The sequence below is a fragment of the Phyllostomus hastatus genome, unplaced genomic scaffold (assembly GCF_019186645.2).
Source record: "Phyllostomus hastatus isolate PE091 unplaced genomic scaffold, TTU_PhHast_1.1 phas_contig_210, whole genome shotgun sequence".
NCBI lineage: Eukaryota > Metazoa > Chordata > Mammalia > Chiroptera > Phyllostomidae > Phyllostomus > Phyllostomus hastatus.
The window spans coordinates 33,333,718-33,356,128 of NW_025333737.1; the positions used below are offsets into that span (position 1 = coordinate 33,333,718).

The following is a 22,411-nucleotide window of genomic DNA, read 5'->3' on the forward strand; positions in this document are numbered from 1 at the left end:
TGGAGGGCACCCTGGGTAACGCTGCCTTTACGTTTCCGATACAACACGTAATCGGGATGCAAGGATTGTTTCAGTGATCCTCACAGATGCCAGAGTCATCAGCACATGGTTATCTTTAGAACGTGCACGCGCAAGTTACGTACACAGGTATCATCGGGTCACCTCACACACTACGAACCAGAAGGATTTGCACCAGGAAAAGGTCACACTACCCAGAATGAGCAGTTTCTTAGATTCAGTATCAGAGGCATCAGAAGATACATGCACAGCCTTTAACACAAAGAACAAAAAAAATCCAAGTAATGCTTTTGCAAATCTACATGTGAATAGTACACCATCATGTTCTATATACAGAATGGATATAAATTCCATCACCTGAATTCATTCCACATCACGGCAACAGTTAAGTTTATACTAAAAGGAGGAGGAAATTTATCTATAGACTTCAAGCAAGAGGACACTGCAGTCCGCCCTCATCTGCAGGAGATGCGTTCCAAGATCCCCAGGGGATGCCTGAAACCACAGAGAGTCCTGAACCCTGTGTAGGATACACTACGTTTTTTCCTATGCATACAGCCTATGATGAAATTTAATTTATAAATTAGGCACAGTAAGACATTAACAACAATACAACAGAACAATGATAAGAATATACCGTCATCTCTTTGGTAATTGAGACGGCTACTCAGTGAGTGACTAACAGGTCAGGGTGGACACACAGGACAAGGGAGTTTAAGTCTTATCTGGGTGGGGGGGCAAGAGATGTCACCCCTCCCCCCCATGCATATGGTGCACGATGTGAAGCTTATGTATTGTTTATTTCTGAAATTTTCCAGTTAATACTTCTGGACTGCAGCTGACCACGGGAAATGAAAACACCAGGGACAGGGGAGGGGGACCCACTGCATTTCCTGAATGACGAATGTAGCAGCGGTCCCGGCTCACAAAACCTCAACGCCTCCCAAGTGCAGTAATGGAAGAGGGTAAACGAGATCCGACAGGACATGAAAAGTATGACAGGGAAACAGTAAAACCATCTTTAAGACAGAGGAATAGAAAACGGGCAGGCAATAAAAAAGACAGTTTCTAATTGTGGAAAGTGAGAAGGGGCTAAAAAGGACCCTGAAGTGGAGCGACTGACCCCGACCTGGTCAGATTCAACGTCCGACCACCTGCTGTCTCACCTAAAGCAGGTCAGGACGGAAGCATGTCGGGGGCCGAGCACAGGCGAGGTCCGAGAGGCCTGTTTCTGCGGGAGGTGCCGAAGAGGCTGATCGGAATGCGGTTCTCCTGTGGGAATCACTGTCTTGGCTTGGAGATCAATTTTCAGTACCTTTACCTAACTCCATCGGAAACTTCGTATGGCTCAATGTTCTCAACCTAAGCTGCGAAACTAAAATAACTTGGGTGTCTTCTTAAAAACGACAATGACCAGGCTCTCCCAGGACTTCTGTTCAATTGCCCCAGGATCGGGCCCAAACACTAGACAGTATTTTTAAAACATGGCACTAATTATGCGGTTGGAGTCGAGAACCACGAAGCTGGAGGTGCAAGGTCAGCGGCTGCCCCGCTTCATCAGCAGCGCGCCGCTGGCCTCCTCTCCGGGCGAGACTCTGCTAGAAACAGGGACGAGGCCGCAGCCACAGGCTGGAGGCCGTGCTGACGGCCCCTCTGCGTGCAGCACGGAGCTGCAACCCGGGGCCGGGCGACCACAACTCTCCTCCTGCCGTATTTCAAATGGGGGTCTGGGTCAAACTCTACCACTCCTACCAACACTGTTCTTCCTAGGGAATAAGAGAAAGATTTTTAACAAAATAAGAGTCTCTCGCCCTCCCTCAGTTAATTTGAGGCCCTGCAGGGGCCAGGAGTGTTCACCACTGCAGGCGAGACAGGAAGGCATCTGGGTCAACCAGCAGGAACGGTGCGAAGACCAAACCGACGAGGCTCACAGCAGCCACAGGCACTCTGACCTCGCCATGCACACTGCAGCCCGGGGGCCGGGAGCCCGTGAGAGACGCAGACTCGCAGGCCCGGCCCCAGACCAACGAGACGGGGGTCTGCCGTGTGCAGGGGCTCCAGGAGGTTCTCTGCACGTTCCAGTTTGAGAAGCGCTGATCTGAGGCAAGAGTTCACTCAAGAAACGGTACCACTTATGCAGACCAAGTGAACACCTCAAGGATTGCTTTCCTCTTTACACTGGGTCATTCCACAAGAACAATGAAACATTCTGAAAGTGGCCCAGTGCACCACCGCCTGAGAAACGCGCCTTCCGCACGGCCAGACCGAGACACCCCTCCCTCGTGGTGCTCTCTTAAGAGGGACCTGGTTCAAAGGGTTTTTACTCCTTTTCACCTTAACTTCTGGGATATATTTATACAGCAGAGTAAGTTAAAGAAAACTGCGTTACAGACTTTCTGGTGCTGTAACACCAAGTGTACCATTTTAAAATCAGAAAAAGCAAACATTTAGAGTTACACAGGAACACTGCTGGGCCTACATAGTCAAGGCTGTATATTTAGACATCCAGCCCCCCCCGCACCCCCAAAAGAACATCCGTTACAGAAAAGAAGAAGAAAAAAGGCTCGTGTGTGACGCAGGCTACTACAGTCTCAGGCAGTTCCAGCAGCCTTCTCTGCAACGCAGTACTTGTGAGAATCCTGACATGTGACTGAACAGCTATGTAGAAGAAGAAAACTAACTGGTTTTAGGGGCCAGCAAGAGCTACTACAAAGCCAAAAAGTAGTAACACCCCTCTTTCCTTCCATGCTAAAGTGAGTCAAGAGAGAAACAAGGGCACAGCATCCTGGGCCAGGCAACACCGAAGCACGGGGCCTCTCCCCCTCCCTCCTTCCAGCTGGACCTGTCAGTCTGAGGTACAAGCAGCCACCAGGGAAGTTAGTGAGTAGGACTGGAAACCACGGACTTGAGAAGCATGTACCATTTAACTTGTGGTTGATACATCAACAGAAGAGAAAAGTTACTTCAGTGTTTAGAAAGGATTTCTGGAAGTCGCCATGAGTATTTCAACATCCGTCTGTCAGTCTTCCGCGTCTCTAAGGAGGCTGCATAGCAATGCAAAAGGATCACATGAGGAAGCTGCTGTTCTTATATAATCAGCAAACTACATGCACCAAGGATACGCATAGGAAGAGCAAATGCTTATATTCCCAAGAAACACCAGAGGAGCACCAGAGGCGTGCGTGCCACTGTAAGCTGGCGTCCGGAGCCTGGTCAGCGCAGACTCTGAAAGCAGCGGCTGCCCACCAGCGGACGTGCCTGCAGGGGCCGTCACAGCTGCGAGACAGACGCCACTCACGAGGCCGGAGAGCAGGGCTGCGTGTGCGGGAGAACATAAGGCTGCTCTGTCCACGGGCCAGAGAACACACATTCTCGTATCTATGGCATCTGCCTTCTGGTTTCTGGTGTTAAGAAACAAATCACGTGTCGGGCATCTTTCTCGTCTTCAGGGGGACGAACATCTTATTCGCAAGTGCCCAGCTGAAAGAGCCCCTCCCCTCCCATCTTGGATGAGCACGGAGTCCACAGGCAGCTGCGGGCCGAGACCTGTCATCTCTCTGGCCGTCTCTCCAGTCAGAAGGTCACCTGCAGCCGTTCTCATTTACCTTGCACAGCAACAAAAACCAATACTGGTCCCCACTGGTGGCACACGTGCAGACACTCTGGACTGCGGAGCCTTTTAGTATGAGAATCCTGGAAGCTAATGAAATTGGAAGTGTGGTGGGGGCGGGGGAGTGGGGGTGAAGAACCAGTTCAGCAGTGCTTCCCAGTAAGGGTAATAAAGGTACATTTTAAACACAAATAGCTGCCTCAACTCAACCTCTTTTAGAGTTAGGCCACAAGCCAATAAAATATTAAAAAGGCAAAGGTCTGAAAGCCTCGAAAGAGGATGATCTCTGTGAGGTCACTTAAGTGCCACGCAGGTCACAAGGGGAACCACAGAGGCTACCCAGAGCCACGGAGCGGGAGCAACATCGCACTCCGGAAAGGATACCGACATTACGGCTGCTGAGTGGCTAGTTCCCATCTTCTGCTCAGGGGCAGGATGGCAGAATGACCCTGACACTCGCAGACACACCCCACACTGCCCGGGCAGGACCTTAATTCTCTGCAGGTAAGGTGTCCTGTCCCTTATCAAAGGACCATGCGCATCAAGGAAGGACCTAGTTCTAAAAAGCTGAGTCGTTTCAAGTTCTTTAGCGTATCGAGAATTAAAACCACCAGGAGAAAGAAGAAAGGTGCTTACCAGGCTATCTAGTCCTCCTCCCAGGAGGTCCACTGCTCCCACCTGCATGGAGGATACCTGTGGCACATTGACTGGGGGGCCGAGGTCAAGGTTTAAAAGGTCTCCCAGAAGGTCACCTTGAGAGGGAATAACCTGAGGCTGCTCCAGGTTGGTGGCAGTGGTGGTGCCAACAGGGCTGTCACCAGCATCAGTGCTGCAGTCACACACACAAAGAAGGCAAAAAGGTCAGTTTCACCTGGGGCATAATAACAGGGCAACACGTGAATGTCAGATACGTAAAACACAGGAAAAAAAACAACCTCTTAATTGATAATAATTTGCTCATGCACATGAGGAGATACTAGCTAGTCTCGTCTGTATCAAAATACAGTCACTGAAATGAAAATAAGCGTATGCTATGTAACATCATTAGGCGGCCCATTTTAATTGTTCTCAAGCAGCTGACACGGACGACAAAGCGTCAGCACTCGGGCATCACAAATGCCTGACAGGGATGTTCCCCGAGGAACAGCAGTGACAAGCACCTCACATGTCTGCGCACGACAGGACGGAGGGGAGGCCACACAAACAGAGCCAGGTGGGGCCGACTCTGAGGGCCCTGCGGACGGTGTAACGACCGGATTTTGAAGCAGAGCACAGCGCGAGAGACTGCCCGGGAAAGACTTCCGAAACGGGGGGACGATGAGTGCACAGGCACAGAAATGCACCCCGACGCTGGGTGGTGAAGAACTCTCTCGGCAGCAGCAGAGCCTGGGGGTGGTAGCGTCTGGGGGAGGAGACGAGGAAGATGTAACTTTGAAACGGGTCTGGAGGGTTAGTTTCTGCAGCAGATGATGCGGAATCACTTTGCTTTGGTTGAACAGAGAACTAAACATAACACGGGAGGAACGCTACTCTAGCAGCTGTGTGCACAGTGGACTGAAGCTGTGAGAATGGACAAGCAGACCAGCTAAGGGTCTCTGAACTGTTACTGTCACTACACTGTGAAAACAAAAGGGAAGTGGTGCGTCCCAAGAGATATTCAACCAACCAGACAGAGGAAAACGATCTTTTCAGTAAGCAGAGCTGAGTCGGCTGGACAGCTGTGTGGGAAAAACAAGGCTGGACTCTGACACCTCAGAACATGCACAGAAACTGAAGATAATCAGACGAATGTGAACGGAACATGTAGGAGAGTATCTTGATGACTCTGGACTAGATGAGTCTCTATAAAAAGCACTAACCATTAAAGAAAAAAATCGATGGACTGGACTTGTTAAAATTACAAATGTTTCTTCTTCAAATGACACCGCTAAGAGAAAGAAAGTAGAGAAGGTATTCTCCACAGATTGGGGGAAAATGTTTGTTAACACACTCATCTGACAAATGACTTACATCCGAATTATACAGTGAAATTCTATGAATCATTTACTCATTACACAAAGAATTCCCACAAAGCAAAAGACAATTCATTTAAAAAATACGGAGAACATCGGGCACGTCAGAGAAGAGGATGCACCAGCGGTGGATGAGCCTGGCTCACCCAGAACTCACGCCGTGTGCACACGCCGGAAGGAGTGCACTTCGGTGCAATCACTTGAGGACACCGGCAGTGCCTCCTGAGCTAAACATACACCTGTTCTGTGACCTAGCAACTCCACTCCTTGGTGCACACGCAGGAGAAGTGAGTATATAAATTCACCAGGAGACATACAAGATTATTTACAGCAGCTTTATCCATAGGAGCCCCAAACCGGAAAGAACCCAGAAGCACATAAACAACAGACACAAACAAAGTGTAGCACATCCGGGCAAGGGGACACTATGTATCAGTCAGTAGGAACACAGCAACACATAACTGACAACACACCACGGACCAGCCTCGCATAAATGATGATGTATGAAAGAAGCCAGACACAGAAAAATAAAGCCAGTGTGGACTCTACTTCTATGATTTTCAAGGATAGGCAAAACTCCCCTATGATGACAGAACCAAAGCACTGCTTATCTCTGGAGGGTGGGCGTTCACGGCAAAGGGGTGTGAGGAGTCTGCTGGGTGCTGGAAGGAGCCTTCGTCTGCTCAGGGTCGTGGGTGTGTAAGTGCATACAAACATGAAAATGTACTGAGCTATACACTCAAGATTTGTGCACTATTAATACTAACATTATTATAAATATAATGTAAAAAGTGGGGGAAAACACCCCATGAAGAAGATTTCAGGGTCAGATAGTTTGACTATGAATTCTTCCAAAGAGTTAAGGAAAAAAAACCCTAAAACTGATCTTAGATAAATTTAAAGAAGAACAGCAATAGCAAATAGCAATTGAGAAAATCTGAAAGTAGTTCAGACAGCTTACTGAATATGAAGCAACCAATGTTTCTCACATAGATGTTTCTTTCTCTCTGAAAGAAATGAAAAAAGTCCTCAGGTGAGGATTTAAAAAAAAGTATTTCTGGGTGAAATGACATGAGGTCGGGGATTTAAAATACTCCGTCTTCTCCCCCCTAATTGGGTGGGGATGATAAATGAATATAATTGACAAAATAGTGATAACTCCTGAAGTTGAGGGAGTTTGTCACACCAATCTATCCGGCATTTTTTCCTAAAGTTTATGTAATTAAAATAGAAAAAAAAGAGGAAAAAGCACTATAAAAATTCCACTAGTAAACAAATGTTTTCTTAAGAAAACCTAGGTAGGTTCTGACAATACCTGACAATAGAGGACTAAGAAAGATGAAGAATCGAACTCAGAAAATAAACAAAAGCTGAGAAGTAAAAGACTAGGGATACTCCTTATAATCATAGAGGATCTGAAGGGATGATGAGAAAAATAATGTTTTCAATTTCTTAAGTAAAAAAACCCCAAAACAAAACAGATAGACAGAAGTCCAACAGACAGCTGAAGACCAGGGACTGGCAGGCGGAACCGGAACCGCCAGCCTGGGAAGAAGCTCACACGCACGCTCAGGTGGGACCAGCGGAGGAACAATACAGGGTGCGTGTGGGGCTCAGAGCAGGGGTCTAGAATAAGGACGCAGAGTGAGTGCTGGCTTCACTCATCACTAGTGGCATGATCACAGGCAAACGGCAACGTCACCAAAACAAAGGGTTCTATTTTGGGGAGGATCAAATAAAAAACATGGAGTAAACCGTGAAGCCTTGTAACAGGCCAGCGTCGCTGTGCTGAGGAGGTGAGTTCCCTAGGGGCACGCTCGGAGAAGCACAGAAGAGAAGGTTCGGCATGAGCCTTGTGACCAAACCCAGATGAATGGTCAGAGAAGAGAAGGAACAGAGAACTGCAAACATTAAAGGGAGAAAAGCAACCTCAGAAAGATAACTTAAGAGGAAAAGTGTCAAAAAAGCCACGAGGGGAAGGTATCTAAATAGGGTGCGGTGGTGGTGGAGGGGCAGATACAGCCGGAGATGAATGAGAAAGTCAAAAGGGAAGCAATTCCACACAGTCCCAGCAAGAAATACACGCAATCGCCAGGAACGGTGTTTCTCGGCATGCGAAGCTCCGTCGTCTGAGCACGGAGCCACCTGGGAGCGGTGACGGAGCACACCTGCCAGCACCTCCGAAGGGAGGGCAGGGGACACCACCGCCCCCGTGTCCCTCCGCCGGAGCAGAGAGCGGAGCGGGCCGTGAGACGCCAGAGTTGGGTGAGAAGAGGCGCAAGGTTCTAAAGAGTCTAGAAGTTAAGCACACGGTAAATCATTAGTCTGCGCGCTTTCTAAGTGGAAAGTACAAGAAAATTAACATGAAAACGTTTCCCACTGTGAACTGCATAACTGTCATCAAAGCAGTATTTTCCAAAGGTGAGACTTTTCCAAGTTAGACAAGTACTTACCATCTCACCCCCCCGCCCCCAGAGCAGAGAGAGGTCAGAAATCAATACCCACCTGACAATCCCCGCCCCCCCGCACCCCCAGGAGATGTGAAGGGGCCCAGTGGAGCAAGCCCCGTGGAGCCTCTGGAGGAGGGGAACGGGGCTGCCGGGTGCCTGCGCGCCTGCAGCATCTCACGTGTCACCCTCACGCTGCGGGGGAGCGTGAGGTGGCGTCAGCACGGCTGCAGACTCGCAGCCTGCAGCAGTGTCTCCTCCCTACTGAGACAGAATTCATTCGTTTGTACATTTGTGTTTCCCTTAAAAACACAAAACAAGAACGAATGGACAGAAGGTGGTTACCCAAAAAAGGACTAAGAAACGGCGAAGGTTCTCCCCTCGTGTTCTAGAAAGGGCCGTTTGCGTTTCCTGGTTTGTTTCGCTCTCCCCCTTCCATCTGAGAGTCTCAAGGTATCAGGACGGCTCATCTGAACGGTGCGTAAACACTGTTGCGGAGGTGAATCACAGCAGAAACCCGTGTCTACTCCACTCTCGACTCTCGAAGCACAGACTGCAAGGTGCACTTAGGGGTCAACGGTCACACCCAGCGAGTGTAAAACACTACGCGGCCCAGTCCTTACGACGCCATGCTCCGCCAGGGAAAATCATAGCGCCTGCCCTAAAGCCAAAAAGTCGACTCAACTGAAGGCTAATGAAAGATTCACGATCATTTTCCTGGGCATTGCCCTTTCCTTGTTTACCTGTACCCACGGTCTGTTTAAATGGAACCCAGAATGCTGAGTACACTGACTCGTATAGCAGTTAGCAGCACCTTCTGGCCCATCGCGGACCACTTAAACAATAATGTACGACGAGGTCTGTCCAGAGAAAGTCCGGCATCGTTAATGTAAGAGAACAGTTTGTAGGACATCGATGTGAACTGGTCCCAAGGAGAGAGGACTGGAATGCGCATGTGTGAGCAACGACAATGTCAGTGGGGCGGCAGACGCCGTTGAGTGGGCATGTGTACTGTGTGGCCGTCGCATTCTAAACGAGTGAGCAGAGCAAAGAATCGGCATCATATTCTGCACTAAGCTTGAACACTCCCCCACAGAAACGATCTGGATGATCCAGAAGGCTGCAGCTGTGGGCCACTGGTGACTGGCAGCTTCATCATGACAATGTGCTGCTCATGCATCATGTCTTGTGCAGAGACTTTTTTGTGAAACATCAAGTCACCAGACTTGGCGCCCTGAGACTTCTGGCTTTTCCTGAAACTAAAATCACCTTCGAAAGGGAGATTTCAGACCATTGGTGATATTCAGAAAAATTCAACACGATAGTTAGCTGATGGCGATTAGGAGAACTGTGTGAGGTCCCAAGGTTCCTACTCTGAAGGGGACTAACACATCCTTGTCCTAGGTACAATGTTTCTTGTATTTTTATCAATAAAAGCCTCTATTTTTCATATTATGCGGCTGGATACCTTGTGGACAGACCTCGTGTATCAGACGAAGGCATGAGGCCCTCACTAACGGCAGTGCAACTGCTCTAAACACTCTGGGACCAAACTGCACTTAGATTTCAGGTTTTTTATGATTAATGAAGAGAGGAAACTCTGAAATGATTATAAGGTACCCATTATAAGAGCTTATTAGAGTACCGTCACTCCCAAATTAAAACTGTAACATAGCTAAAAAGCAAGCGTTCCATATCATCTGAGAGCACATTCATGACACTATTTCTTACTGAGACAATTTAGTGCAATCATGTATTTAAAAAGCCCGGGTAACTGAAAAACTGTGTCTGCATAGAATCTAGGCTGCTTTTATGAAACCACCCTGCAAATACTGTTTTAGTAACAGCTGTACTGCATAAAAGCAGCTGTATCTGCCACCACCATTGATAAGCTTAACGAAAGTCAGAGTGAAGGGTAAAGACAGATAAATGTACACATAGGTTTTTTTCCCAGTTTCCTACTCTGGGAAGACTTCTAGCCTCACCTTAGTGGAGACTTAAGCACCTTTCAAACTTCTTCGGTTTAGCAGATCCTCACCCCATTTTCTAAACCATAATATTATCAACTCCCAGATGAGAACAGAGGGCCATTCACTCCCTGCGGCCTGGTGTGGCTGCTGGTGCGGGGACGGAGCCCCCTGAGCAGGGTGGCAGGTTTGCCGCCCCCTCGGCAAACCGGCTAGGAATAGAAGCCTGAGGAGGGCCAGCTCCGTCTAAGCAAAGGATCACTTCTCACCCAAACCTAGGCCAGCGGCTCACCTCCCGTGGTGTATCGGCAGGTGTTTGCGGTGGATCCCGTGACTCCCTTCCACGAAGGCGTTGGGAGGCTTGTGGTACACGGAGGCCAAGGAGCCGATGTGGCAGATGAGCTCGTCCAGCAGCGTGGGCTCAATGAGGTCCGTCTCCTCCGAGATCAGCGGCTTCTCAGACAGGACCACTTCTTTGGCTGTGACAGGGTCCGTGGAGAGAAGCCGCCAATAAATATAGCCCCTATCTCGAAGGTCGGGATTATCAGAATCCTGATGAAAAGACAAAAGCAAGAAGATTTAAATAAAAAGGAAACTTTTCTCAATACTGAAACCCGAACTGCTGGGTTTATTATCAAGGCAATGGTGTAGCGATTCAGGCACAGCTGGCTGTCAAGACTCAACCTAAGACTCAGTATAGTTTTAACACAGTCGTAACTCTACAATCTCCATGCACCGAAGAACTCAAACATAAATCATGCTGGGTTATATATAACCTTAAAGTCAAATTCAGAGGGAAGTTGAGAAAAGGAAAATAAAGCTTAATCTAGTAAAAATTGTTGAGATTGCTTTGGGACATAAAAATTTTTTTTAACTCCTATAAAATATTAGCAGGATTATTCATGAAATATATCTTATATATGTATTTCACCCATGCCTTCTTTCATTCAAATATTTATTAAGCATCCCCTAGGGAACACGGGCTAGGCCCTGGAAATGAGCAACACCAACATCACCTGGCTTTAACGAGCTCACAGGGGTTAACGGTCACGATATAGTGTGCAAGATCACTAGTATCCAAATAACACAAAAATGGTTCCAGAGAGTACATAACTAAGTCCTTTCAAAAGGGGCCACACTTGAACTTAGTCGTCTTATTTTCCTGTGGTAGTTTTAAAATAACTTTCACATGCTCATTGTTAAAAATGATGTATCAATGCTGCATCACAATTTAGAAATATATAGGGCGTCTCCCCCAACCACCCAGCCCTTCCCCATTGTAACTCCCCACCCCTCAAATGGCCGAGCAAACTGTGTGTTCTTCACCTTTCCAGACGCTCCCGCACATACACCTTAATTTATGCAAAATCAGCTTCATATTATGAATACCGCCCTGCAAGTCACTTCCCACACTGGCACACACAGCCGCAGTCTTCACAGCCTGTGGAGCATCATCGTTTACTGGTGCCCGACTGAGGGACATTCAGATTGTTGCCTCTGTCCGTCTGTCTGCGTGTGTGATCAGCGCAAAGTGTCAGTCATTACCCTGGCATCTACCTCTCGGAGCGCGTCCACATGGTGGCCTCTATTCACGCCCATGCTATTCCAGTGGTGTCGTGTGACTGAAAGCTACAGTGAGTCCCCGTTTCAGTTTCTGTACTACAACACACACATGAAACTATCTTCCTTAAACCAGGCTTCCATGCAAGTTTGTGTGTAAAGAGATGAACTGCCTCCTGGTTCGGCCACTGAAGACACACACCACTCAGCTCAGCGCCAGCAATGACCTGGGTGGTTCTGACTGAGTGGTTTTTCTGAGTCATATTATTGTTTAATTTGCACTCATGAATGCGTTTCTAGTTCAAACAAACACAAACAGTGTGTTGAGATACAGCAAGTCAATCAAGTATAAACACACAGCTCGCGTTACTCTAACAGAAATGTGTGTGTGTGTACGCATGCATTATTTATCATACAGAAATGTTCACAGCACTTAAAAAGCCAGGGTTAAAAAAAGGAAAACAGTGACAACACCCAACTTAGACGGTTCTGTTGGTTTTTTTTTGGGGGGGGGGGGTAAACTGACCCCGAGGTAGTGTTTCTTTCTAAATGGCAGGCTGAAACCTCCTCACTTAGATTTTCATTTGGAAACAAAGTTTGAACATTATAAAACATAAACAAGTTTGTATTTTGAAAAGAGCAGAATATAATTTTCTCAAAATACCAGGTCAGGAAATCAAGGCCCACTCCAGTTTTTGTTGACGCGTAAGTTAGAAGTTTAATTTTAACCCATATGTGTCAGTCCCCAAAGCCAGTCTTTTAAAACCTGCAGACTAGCTCTGCTCTCTATGACATAATTCAAGTGAGCCCTGCGCGCCACTCACCGGGGAAAATCTGGTGTCTTTATAGATTAGCAATAGTGTTAAAGGTATTAGTATAACCTTTATATTATGGTTTAACCATACACTGATCAAAATAAAATTCTTTTTACTTCAAATTTTCTTATATATCATGCACCTATTTAACCAAATGTCCAGAAAACTTGGTGGGGATTACACACAATACAGAATCACACATATCTATGAAAAAACTGAGTCCCCCACCAATTCAAAACACTGCAATTGGGCCAACCGCTGGAGACAGCACCACTGAATCAAAGGGAATGCTCAGTGCAGATCTTAGCAGACACCAACTTTACAAAAGTACAGTTCTGTGAAACACAAGTGTAGATTTCCAAGACCGACAGTCAAGGCCAGGCAAAGCCCTCCGCTGTCCCACCCCAGCCACCCCGGGGGCTGACTCGGCAGGCCTCCTGTACGGGGCCTCCAGTGCCTGCCTGTCACATGGAGGAGGCCCGGTCAAGACTTGTCACGAGAAAACAGAGCCTTTGAAGGATTTTCCTATCCCACCACTGTACATCTGGCAACTCAGAAAACCTGGTTTTTGCATCTGCTGCGCTGCCAGACCCACAGGCCCGCCTTGGGATCTCAAGAAACTGTGTTTCTAAAAATCTGAGAGGTTCCAAAACTACTTCTTACCAGGCAAGCTCTAAATAAGTAATTCTTAATTCATGATGTGCATCAGCACTTTAACACACCAGAAAAGCCACTGAAAACGTGGATTTGAGCGCCAAATCACAGAGACTCTGATTCATTATGTCAGAGGTGGGGCCCAGGAATCCGTATTTGTAATGACCAACGACGGTGACTTTTGATGGTGGCAGTCTCCAGTGCAGACAGAAGAAACTAAGGTAAAGACTTCTCTTCCGTGCGCTACACAAAAGGTAGTACTCAAGGCTGGATATTTCTGTGTATGTTTTTGCTAATTCCTCCATAGCTATCAAAGCAAAAAAGACAAATCTTTGAAATGAAGTCACAATCTGAGGGTTGGTCTTCTTTTCTCCTAACTTAATAATATTTCTAACTATACCACCATTTAAAATTAGAAGCGCGAGGATTTCACACAGACTCCACTGGATTCCCGGCACAGGTAAAGAACAGCAGTAGTAACCCTACTGCAAAGACGGGGGAACAGCTGCATGAAAAAGAAATTTGCCAGGCTGTGCCCTGAACCAGCGGACGTGGCAGAAAGAGAAGCCACCACCCAATTAAAATTAATACCATCCAGCAGCTCACACCGCCCTCAATTTAAACTGGTACTTTCCAGTCAGAAATATTAGGATCTTATTTCACAAACTTGAAAAAAGAATTCCAACTTCCAATGGAAAAGACTCACATAAATGTGCTTCTTTTATGCTAACTACTCAGATCCCATCGATTGGACAGAAAAGGCAAGCTCGGAGAAACTGCTTAATAATTATTTATAGCCAAATGTGAAATAATCATCCACAATGATCTCAGATCTGTTACGTTCACTCACACACACTGACTGACACACAACGGAACTCCAGGCTGGGCAGGCGGGCCTGGCCTGGGCATTCCCACCCTTACCTTGCGGATGAGAGACGCAGCCCAGCCCAGCGGGTTGGGGCAGAGACTCTGGAACCAGACTGTCTGGACCTGAGTCCCAGCTCCGCCCCCTTCTACTGGGCCTGTCTCCGTTTCCTCATTTATTGTATAAAATAGAACAGCGGCAATACTGAGATTGAGTGAACATCAGGTTAGCATCTAGGTCAAGTGTTACCTAGAATGCCCAACACACAGCAAATAACTCACAGTTCCCAGTTGTGAGTATGCAAATCAGAGTTTACTTTTGTATCACTTATTAATTATTGTATCATTTATGTGTAGTACTTACAAACCTACTTTTGCCCACCTCTGTAGTATGTCCTTTACTAACACTTAAGAGCCTAAGTTCAATTTTCATGGATTATAACAACTGGAATCAGTCAATTCATTTAAAAGCCATACAACAAGCTAATTTAGTGGAATATATATAAGAAGGACTGTTTTAATATTTTAACAGGATCTAAAGACTGGTGAACCCTTCCAGGTGAAACCTCCCCAAATGAATCTTCTTGGGAGTCCCATAACTTGCTACAATTTAAAATCAACCCCATGCAGGTTTCTTACCTGTGTTGCCAAACTCAAGACCTGCTGCACCAGCTCCTGTGTTTCTGATGGCTTCTTCAGGAAAAGCTTCACTATGGCAGTAAGCAGAGTAAGCTGCACCTAAGCAGACACGATTTAATAAAGTGAAAGGCAGCCCTGGCTGGTGTGGTTTGGTGGATTGAGCTCCGGACTGTGAGCCAAAGGGTAGCTGGTTCGATACCCAGTCAGGGCACATGTCTGGGTTGTGGGCCAGGTCCCCAGTGTGGGGTGCTCGAGAGGCAACCACACATTGATGTTTCTCTTTGTCTCTTTCTCCCTCCCTTCACCTCTCTAAAAATAAATAAAATTTGCCCTGGCTGGCGTAGCTCAGTGGATTGAGCGTGGGCCGCGAACCAAAGTGTCGCAGGTTCGATTCCCAGTCAGGGTACATGCCTGGGTTGCAGGCCATGGCCCCCAGCAACCACACATTGATGTTTCTCTCTCTCTTTCTCTTTCCCTTCCCTCTCTAGAAATAAAGAAATAAAATCTTAAAAAAAAATAAAATTAAATTAAAAGAAAATACAGTGAAAGACATTTCATTATTCATACCATCATTTCCGAAACAGCATTGCCCCACCTAAGAACCACTGTGGGTCCTTTCTGATTGTGGTGACGAGACCAAGATGAGAACCGAGCCAATACCAACAGCAGCGGTCAAAGGGACCCATCCACTGAAATGAAAACTCACTAGCCACTGATTCCCAAACTGCATTTTTGGCATCAAAAATTGCTCCTCTGTTTCTGGCTAGATCATCACCTGTAACTTGTAGCTCTTCAAGTACATGCTAGCAACGTGATGACCACGACGCTGGCTCCTGACCCGGCCCACGACACTTACTTCCACCCCAACGGCAGCTTCAGGGGGACGGGTGGGTCAGCACTCACACTGGGGCAGAAGCGAGACAGAGGACTCATGCCACGTCACAGCCACCTCGGAGTGGGGTGACAAACACAAAGCTGCTGGCTCATGCGTGTCCCTTGTAAAAGCCTATAAACATACTAGGGCGGACTACATACATGAACTTCAGTTTGCAGTGAGTACAAGTGGTAGAGAAAGGGCTTAATCATTTACCTGCTCCTCTGGGCTTATGGCCCTAAGGTCAGGCCCCCTCAAGTTTGGTGGCGGAGAGATGAAGACAAGAAGGAGTCTACCCTCCAGAGAATCTTTCCAAACTGAACATGTCGGCCCTCACCCCAGTCCCAGGGGAAACCACCTCTCACAGTAAGCCACTAACCATTACTACCAGGCATGGGTAACCAAGCTGGGATAACAAAATGAGAAGGTGGGAACCACGGCTCTAAGCCGGGAGCTGTCAGGGTGTGGTCCTGGAGGAGCAGCAGCAGCAGCAGCACCACCCTGAACCTCATAAGGAATCAAAATGCTCGGCCCCCCTCAGAGCCACGGAGTCAGAAGCCGAGGGGGGGGGGGCAGCAGTCTGTACTGTAACGAGCTCTCCAAGTGTTTCTGACGCTCACTGAAGTTGAGAACCACTGGAAGGTTCACTCCACCAGAAATCTGCGCAACTGAAAAAGCTTGTCCCTTTTGGGAGAAAAATGAAACATGAGGCCTGTCCAAAAAAAATTCCAGCCATTGTTTATGTAACAAGAACGGTTTGCACAACATCCATGTAACCTGGCAGCCAAGGAGAGCGGACCGGAGTGCACATGCGTGAATAATTACAACTTCCCTGAACTAGTCAGTGGGGGCGGAGACACTGTTGAGTGAGCACATGCACTGTGTGGCTATCGCATTCTAAATGACTGAGCGAGCAGAGCAATGAAACTGCATCCAATTTTGCGTGAAGCTTGAACATTCCTCCACGGAAACTATCTGGATGAGTCAGAAGGCCGCAGCCGTGGGCAACGGGCAACTGGCAGCTTCATCATAACATGCCTCATGCATCACATCTTCTACAGAGTTCTTTGGTGAAACATCAAATCACCCAAGTGACTCAGCCCCCCACAGCCCTGACTTGGCGCCCTGCAACTTCTGGCTTTTCCCAAAACTAAAATCACCTTGGAAAAGGAAGAGATTTCAGAACATTGATGAAATTCAAAAAATATGACAGGGCAGCTGATGGCCATTGGGAGAACTGTGTGAGGTCCCAAGGTGCCTACTTTGAAGGGGACTGGGGCATCATTGTCCTGTGCGTAGTGTTTCTTGTATCTTCTTCAATAAAAGCCCCTCTTTTTCCTAGCACATGGCTGGATACTTTCTGGACAGACCTTGTCTATGTCAGTTGCATGAAAATGGCTGAATCCTGACTTTCCCTAAAATCTTCCCCAAAAGCTCTGACACAGGATACAGATGAAAACGCACCTGGGTGCTCTCATCGTGAAAACCCTCCAGGAAGCTCTCCAGTAGCTCATCCGCATTGTCGATCCGTTCGGCGTATTCCCCCACAATCCAAATCATAGCTGCTCGCGCATCCGGCTCATCCAGCGAGTCCAAGTTCTCACACAGAGTAGCAATGATACTCTCGTACCTGGTGGAACAAAACGGACCAGAGTTAGTGGGGGCCACTCTGAGAACTGTACTTGATCACAGAAGTCAAATAAAATCAGAGACAAGGGACCCTCAACCTGACCACCACAATACAGAGGCTTTTCAGTCCAGGGAATGTAAAGGCTTTAAGCCAGAAGACTGCAGTGTCTTAAATTTCCCTTCAATTGTGTTTACCAACTAGAACTTAAACACTTACACAAGCTCGCTGAGCATTCTTCTCACAAGGAAAAGCTAGCCCGTGGTGTGAGACGTCACCACCTGATATTGCGACGTCTCTCTGGCGCACGGTCAGAGCACGCCCGTCTCCGATCCGACTCGGCCTTCAAGGCGGAGAACAGATCCCACTTCCCTTTTAGGAAAACGGAGTTACACAACAGCGGCACCCAGACTAGAAACGGTAATTCTGTCCCTTAACCCACATCTCTGCTTTTCATAGGGATCTTGTTGTTCAAATTTATTTTAGAGAGAGGGGAAGAGAGGGAGAAAGAGAAGGAGAGAAACATCAACGTGCAGTTCCCTCTCGCACACCCGCCCCCACCGGGGACCTGGCCTGCAACCCAGGCATGCGCCCTGACTGGGAGCCGGTCCAGTGACCCGCTGGTTCATAAGACCGCAATCAATCCACCAAGCCACACCAGCCGGGGCTGCTTTTTATAGAGATCTTTATGTTTTTGCCTCCCAAGGCACTGCCCATACTAAAGATTTGTTTCTCCAAGGAAACAAGAAATTCAAATACTCATTTTTAATTTGACAGGTCTGTAGCTTTCTCACTTCACCCTGCTGAACCCATCTCCTTGGGGAATGCAGTTACAAACATCAAAATAACATTATAGATTAGAGGCAGACAAATAAATAATACGCTTAACTGTTTGCCCTATTTCCACAGATTAAACTGGGCTTTTGATAGTTCTTTCTTAAAATTAAGCTTTGAGAACCCCTTACAAGAACCAGAAATGGACACATTCTCACCCAATCACATGGTGACACACACCTCCACCCTTACCTGAGACATTTAGAAACCCAGTGCTCCTCTCTTCTGGGCGGGGGGTGGGGGCGGGTAGCACTGTATTTTGCTGTGTATACGGCACTCCCCTGTATGAGGCGCACCCATGTTTTTGGCCCAAACTTTCAGGGGAAAAAAATCTTTTGTTTTAATTTTTTAGCTTATGTCTTTATTTATTTATTTCTATTTAGAAACAAAACTGATGATCATATTCCAGGGTATTGTTTTGCATATGGACACCACTATTGCTTTCTACAGTTAAACTTTTAATGCCTAAGCATAAATAAAAGAATTAAAAAATTTATATATGCCCTGACTGGTGTGACTCAGTGAATTGAGCGCTGGCCTGTGAACCAAAAGGTCGCCAGTTTGATTCCCAGTCAGGGCGCGTGCCTGGGTTGCAGGCCAGGTTGGGACATGTGACAGACAACTGATGACTATAGCTCTCATGCACTGAGGTTTCTAACCTCTCTTTCTCCCTCCCCCCTCTCCAAAAGTAAGTAAATACAATCTTTAAAAAAAAGTTTATATAATCCTGGCTGACGTAGCTCAGTGGATTGAGTGCGGGCTGCAAACCAAAGTGTCACAGGTTTGATTCCCAGTCAGGGCATATGCCTGGGTTGCAGGCCACGGCCCCCAGCAACAGCACATTGATGTTTCTCTCCCTCTCTTTCTCCCTCCCTTCCCTCTCTAAAAGTAAATAAATAAAACCTTAAAAAAAAAAGTTTATATAGATACAGAATTAGTGCTACCCATGTATAATGTGCATCCTTATTTTTCCCCTCAAATAATTGGCAAAAATGTGCATATTATACATAGCAAAATACAACATATTGTTCTTTTTCTAAAATACTGTTTCTAAAATTTGAAGTGTGTTTGTGTATAATGCTTAATAAACCACTTCTTTGCTAAAATACTTCTTCTAATTTTGAATCCACCACTAAAGCTAACCTACTGCAAGTCACTTCATTTAACACTGTCATTAATAACCAACCAGAAGTTTCAGTACAAAATATTTCTACACCTTTAAGGCAAAATGTGATGTAGGATGCTTACACACCTACTCTTATGTTGCTACCCCAGATGCCTTAACTGCTTGCTTTCAACATCGAATCTAAGCATTTTTGCTTCACACACCAGGAGGCCTCCATGTGGAAACCGTGCAGCATGAAAACACAGACGTCATAGCGACACACATGGGGGCAGCTATGACGCACCAGAGAGGACCCGCGTGCGGCACTGGCGATTCACTGTCGCCTGCTCTGTGATTTTCTACAAAGCACTAGGTAACAAGCAAAGAGAACTGCACAGTTATCACCTTCCTGGTTTTTACCACAGGGAGGTCAGAAAGTGTATCATCCAACCTGAGGCATTTCTGAGAGTGAAAAGGGGCGCAGTCATTAACTGTGCCTGCTAACAGGTGTAGAACAGGATTACACCTGGACAACCTGGAATAGATGGGTCTCTTATTTACTAGTAACTGCACTAGCAAAGAATTTGGTTAACTTCAAAATACACTTATCCACGGTGCACACTCAGAGCTCCAATTTTCCTGAAAGTAGTAAAGTGACCCTGGCCCCGCGTGGCTCACCTGGTGGGCGCACCGTCCCACACATCGAAAGGCTGTGGGTTTGACCCCCAGTTGGGGTGCACATGGGAAGCAACTGATGGGTGGTTCTCTCCCCCACCCCCACACCTTGTCTTTCTCTAAAATCGATGAAACCCTCAGATGAGGATGGATAGACAGATAATAATTAAAATGAAGCGGGGTGAAAAATCAGGTTTTGGTCCCCGTGCTGACGATCTTGTATGGTTCTGATGTTTCATCAGGCATCCTCTCACGACTAGCTACATCACGCAGGATGACTCTCACCTAGCCAGCGTCAGAGCGCCTTACTCAGACATCCCCTACATGAGCTGAGGAAGGGCGGCAGGAGCACGGGCACGTACTTGTTGGGGTACTTGCGGAAGATGTCCCTGATGACAACGATCGCCTCTTGGACCACATAGTTCACTTTGGTCTGGATGAGGTCGAGCAGCGTGCTCACACAGCGCTCTGCAGATTGCTGGGAGGAGGAACACAACAAATGGGAAGTCAGGTGACCTGTCCAGTAACGCAAAACCTCAGGATAAAAAAGTCTGAAACACACAAGTGCATCCACTACACTAGACAGAAAGATGAGGCGCCTAATTTCACCAGGTTACACCAGAGGCTGGGCTACCTGCTGGAGATATACAGAAGTTCTGGATATGCCCCAGGCTTTACTCACTACAAACATGCTGACAGGTGAGTGTCCGTTCACATGAAAAGGATCATCTGGTAGAGCAGGGGAATAAAAATGGGAAGAATGAGGCAGGACAGGAGGCCTTTATCTAGGTCGTGGGTTTGGGGCACATATAGGAGACAACCAATCGAAATTTCTATCACGCATGGATGTTTCTCTCTCTTTCTCCCTTCCTACCTCTCTAAAATCAATAAACATATCCTCGACTGAGGATTAAAAAATAATAAAAATAACATAGAAATCAAGGACTGATTTGCCATACCTTGTAACGCACTATGATGGGTCGCTCCAGCGCCCATGTCTACTGGTAAGATGCCACAGAAAGTACACAGCCAACACCTAGGAGATATTCTTGCCAAAAACACTAAAATCGGCCGCTACCATGCCTCCAGATTTAATTACGTGAAAAGGATGGAGGACTGAGATAAAGAACACTAAAATACAACCTGCCGGGTCCAGATGCTGACCCAGTCCCTTCAAAAAGTGGCACCGAATTAACTAAGGAAAGACTTCAGGTCATTAACCAAAAGCAACAGGTGGACCTTGTTTAGATTTTGAATTGAATGAGCCGACTACAAAAAGATCTAGACAATTAGGGAAAACTGAACAAGGAAGGGGTATGAAACTAAGAATCACTGTTTGTTGGGGGTGTGGTAATGGTATTGTGACAGTATTTTTTTGTAAAGAACCTGATCTATTAGATATGCTCATTGGGCTACTCTAGTAAGATTCTATCTGGGATTTCCATTAAAGTACAATCGCACTCCATTCCCTTAAAATTTTTTTGATCCTCACTTGATAACATATTTATTTATTTTTTAAGAGAGTGTGGAAAGGACGAAGGGAGGAGGGAGAAAGGGAGAGAGAAACATCGATCGGTTGTCTCCCGAAAGTGCCTCGAATGGGGGTCAAACCACAACCTTCTGGTGCACGAGATGATGCTCTGGCCAACCGAGCTGCCCGGCCAGGGCCCACTCCCTTTCGGAGGGGGAGGGAGAAGGAGAAGGCAAAACTGGTACAACATGCGGGTGTTTGTTCGAGATAGATAACACGTTCATGAGAGTTCGCTAATCAATTTTACTTTAGTGAATGCCTCAAATTTTCTCCAATACAATCTTTTAAATGTACTATAGTATTTTAAACCATTCCAACCAATTTAATGAATACAAAATTCCACCATGAGGATATTTATATGATGTCATATATAATTCTGTTGCACCATAAAATAAATAAATCCCGCCATCTTTTGTGTATTTTTATGTTTTATTCATTTTCGGCTAGTTAATTCCTGTACTGCTACTAAAACACCAAAATAAGTAAGAATAATTAAATATGAGTTGTGATAGATTACAAAGTGTGCAGGTCCAGGCTGCCCTAAGACTGAAGTGTCATCGGGGTCATCACTTCTGGTCTGAAAAGGGCCCCATCAGGCACTGCGGCAGAGGGGCGGGGCCAACCCCAGGCACTGCGCACGCGGGAAGTCCGGGAGCGAAGGCACGCACACGGACACAAAGCCGAGTGCCTGACAAAGACGACGTTTCCTAGCAGTAAAGACCAAGTGTTTTTCTGGTGCTGGATCTCCACACTCGTATTTCACAAAAATTACTTCCAATTATTTTAATTACCGATTAAAAACACATTTAAAACAATGTACAAACAAAATCGCCCCCCCCAACAGCAAACCGAGGTGAAATTTATGTGACTCCGCGGGCACGACGCTGAAGACGCCGCCAGGAGGGAGACAGGCAGCGCCCGGAGCAGGGGAGCCGCTGCCACGCACCAGCGAGTGACGCGAGGCCGGAAGGAGGGCCAACTGGGAAAACAACGGCTAAAGGAATGAAGGGTTAAGGTCAGGATGGGCGGGGTAGGGCAAACATGGCGGCTGAACTACAACCCGGAAGAAACGGCTGACGTCAAACCAGGGCACTGACGTCAAACCAGGGCACGAGGAGAACCACCAATGATATGTTGCTGCTTTGTTCAAAGGGGACCAATCCCCAGCCCCCACGAGGA

The 22,411-nt window shown here is 46.9% G+C and overlaps 1 protein-coding gene across 4 annotated transcripts in view; it reads right to left on the reverse strand.

The window, feature by feature from the left end:
* AP2B1 (adaptor related protein complex 2 subunit beta 1) overlaps nucleotides 1-22,411 on the reverse strand; it is a 99,359-nt gene that overhangs the window by 38,668 nt on the left and 38,280 nt on the right. For all 4 annotated transcript variants that reach the window (XM_045836336.1, XM_045836333.1, XM_045836335.1 and 1 more), the window contains exons 10-14: nucleotides 20,064-20,179; nucleotides 16,925-17,090; nucleotides 14,587-14,685; nucleotides 10,347-10,606; nucleotides 4,265-4,457 (exon numbers count right to left, since the gene is read on the reverse strand). In XM_045836336.1, coding sequence (XP_045692292.1) covers nucleotides 4,265-4,457; nucleotides 10,347-10,606; nucleotides 14,587-14,685; nucleotides 16,925-17,090; nucleotides 20,064-20,179 — 834 coding nt within the window. The remainder of the gene's footprint in view (nucleotides 1-4,264; nucleotides 4,458-10,346; nucleotides 10,607-14,586; nucleotides 14,686-16,924; nucleotides 17,091-20,063; nucleotides 20,180-22,411) is intronic.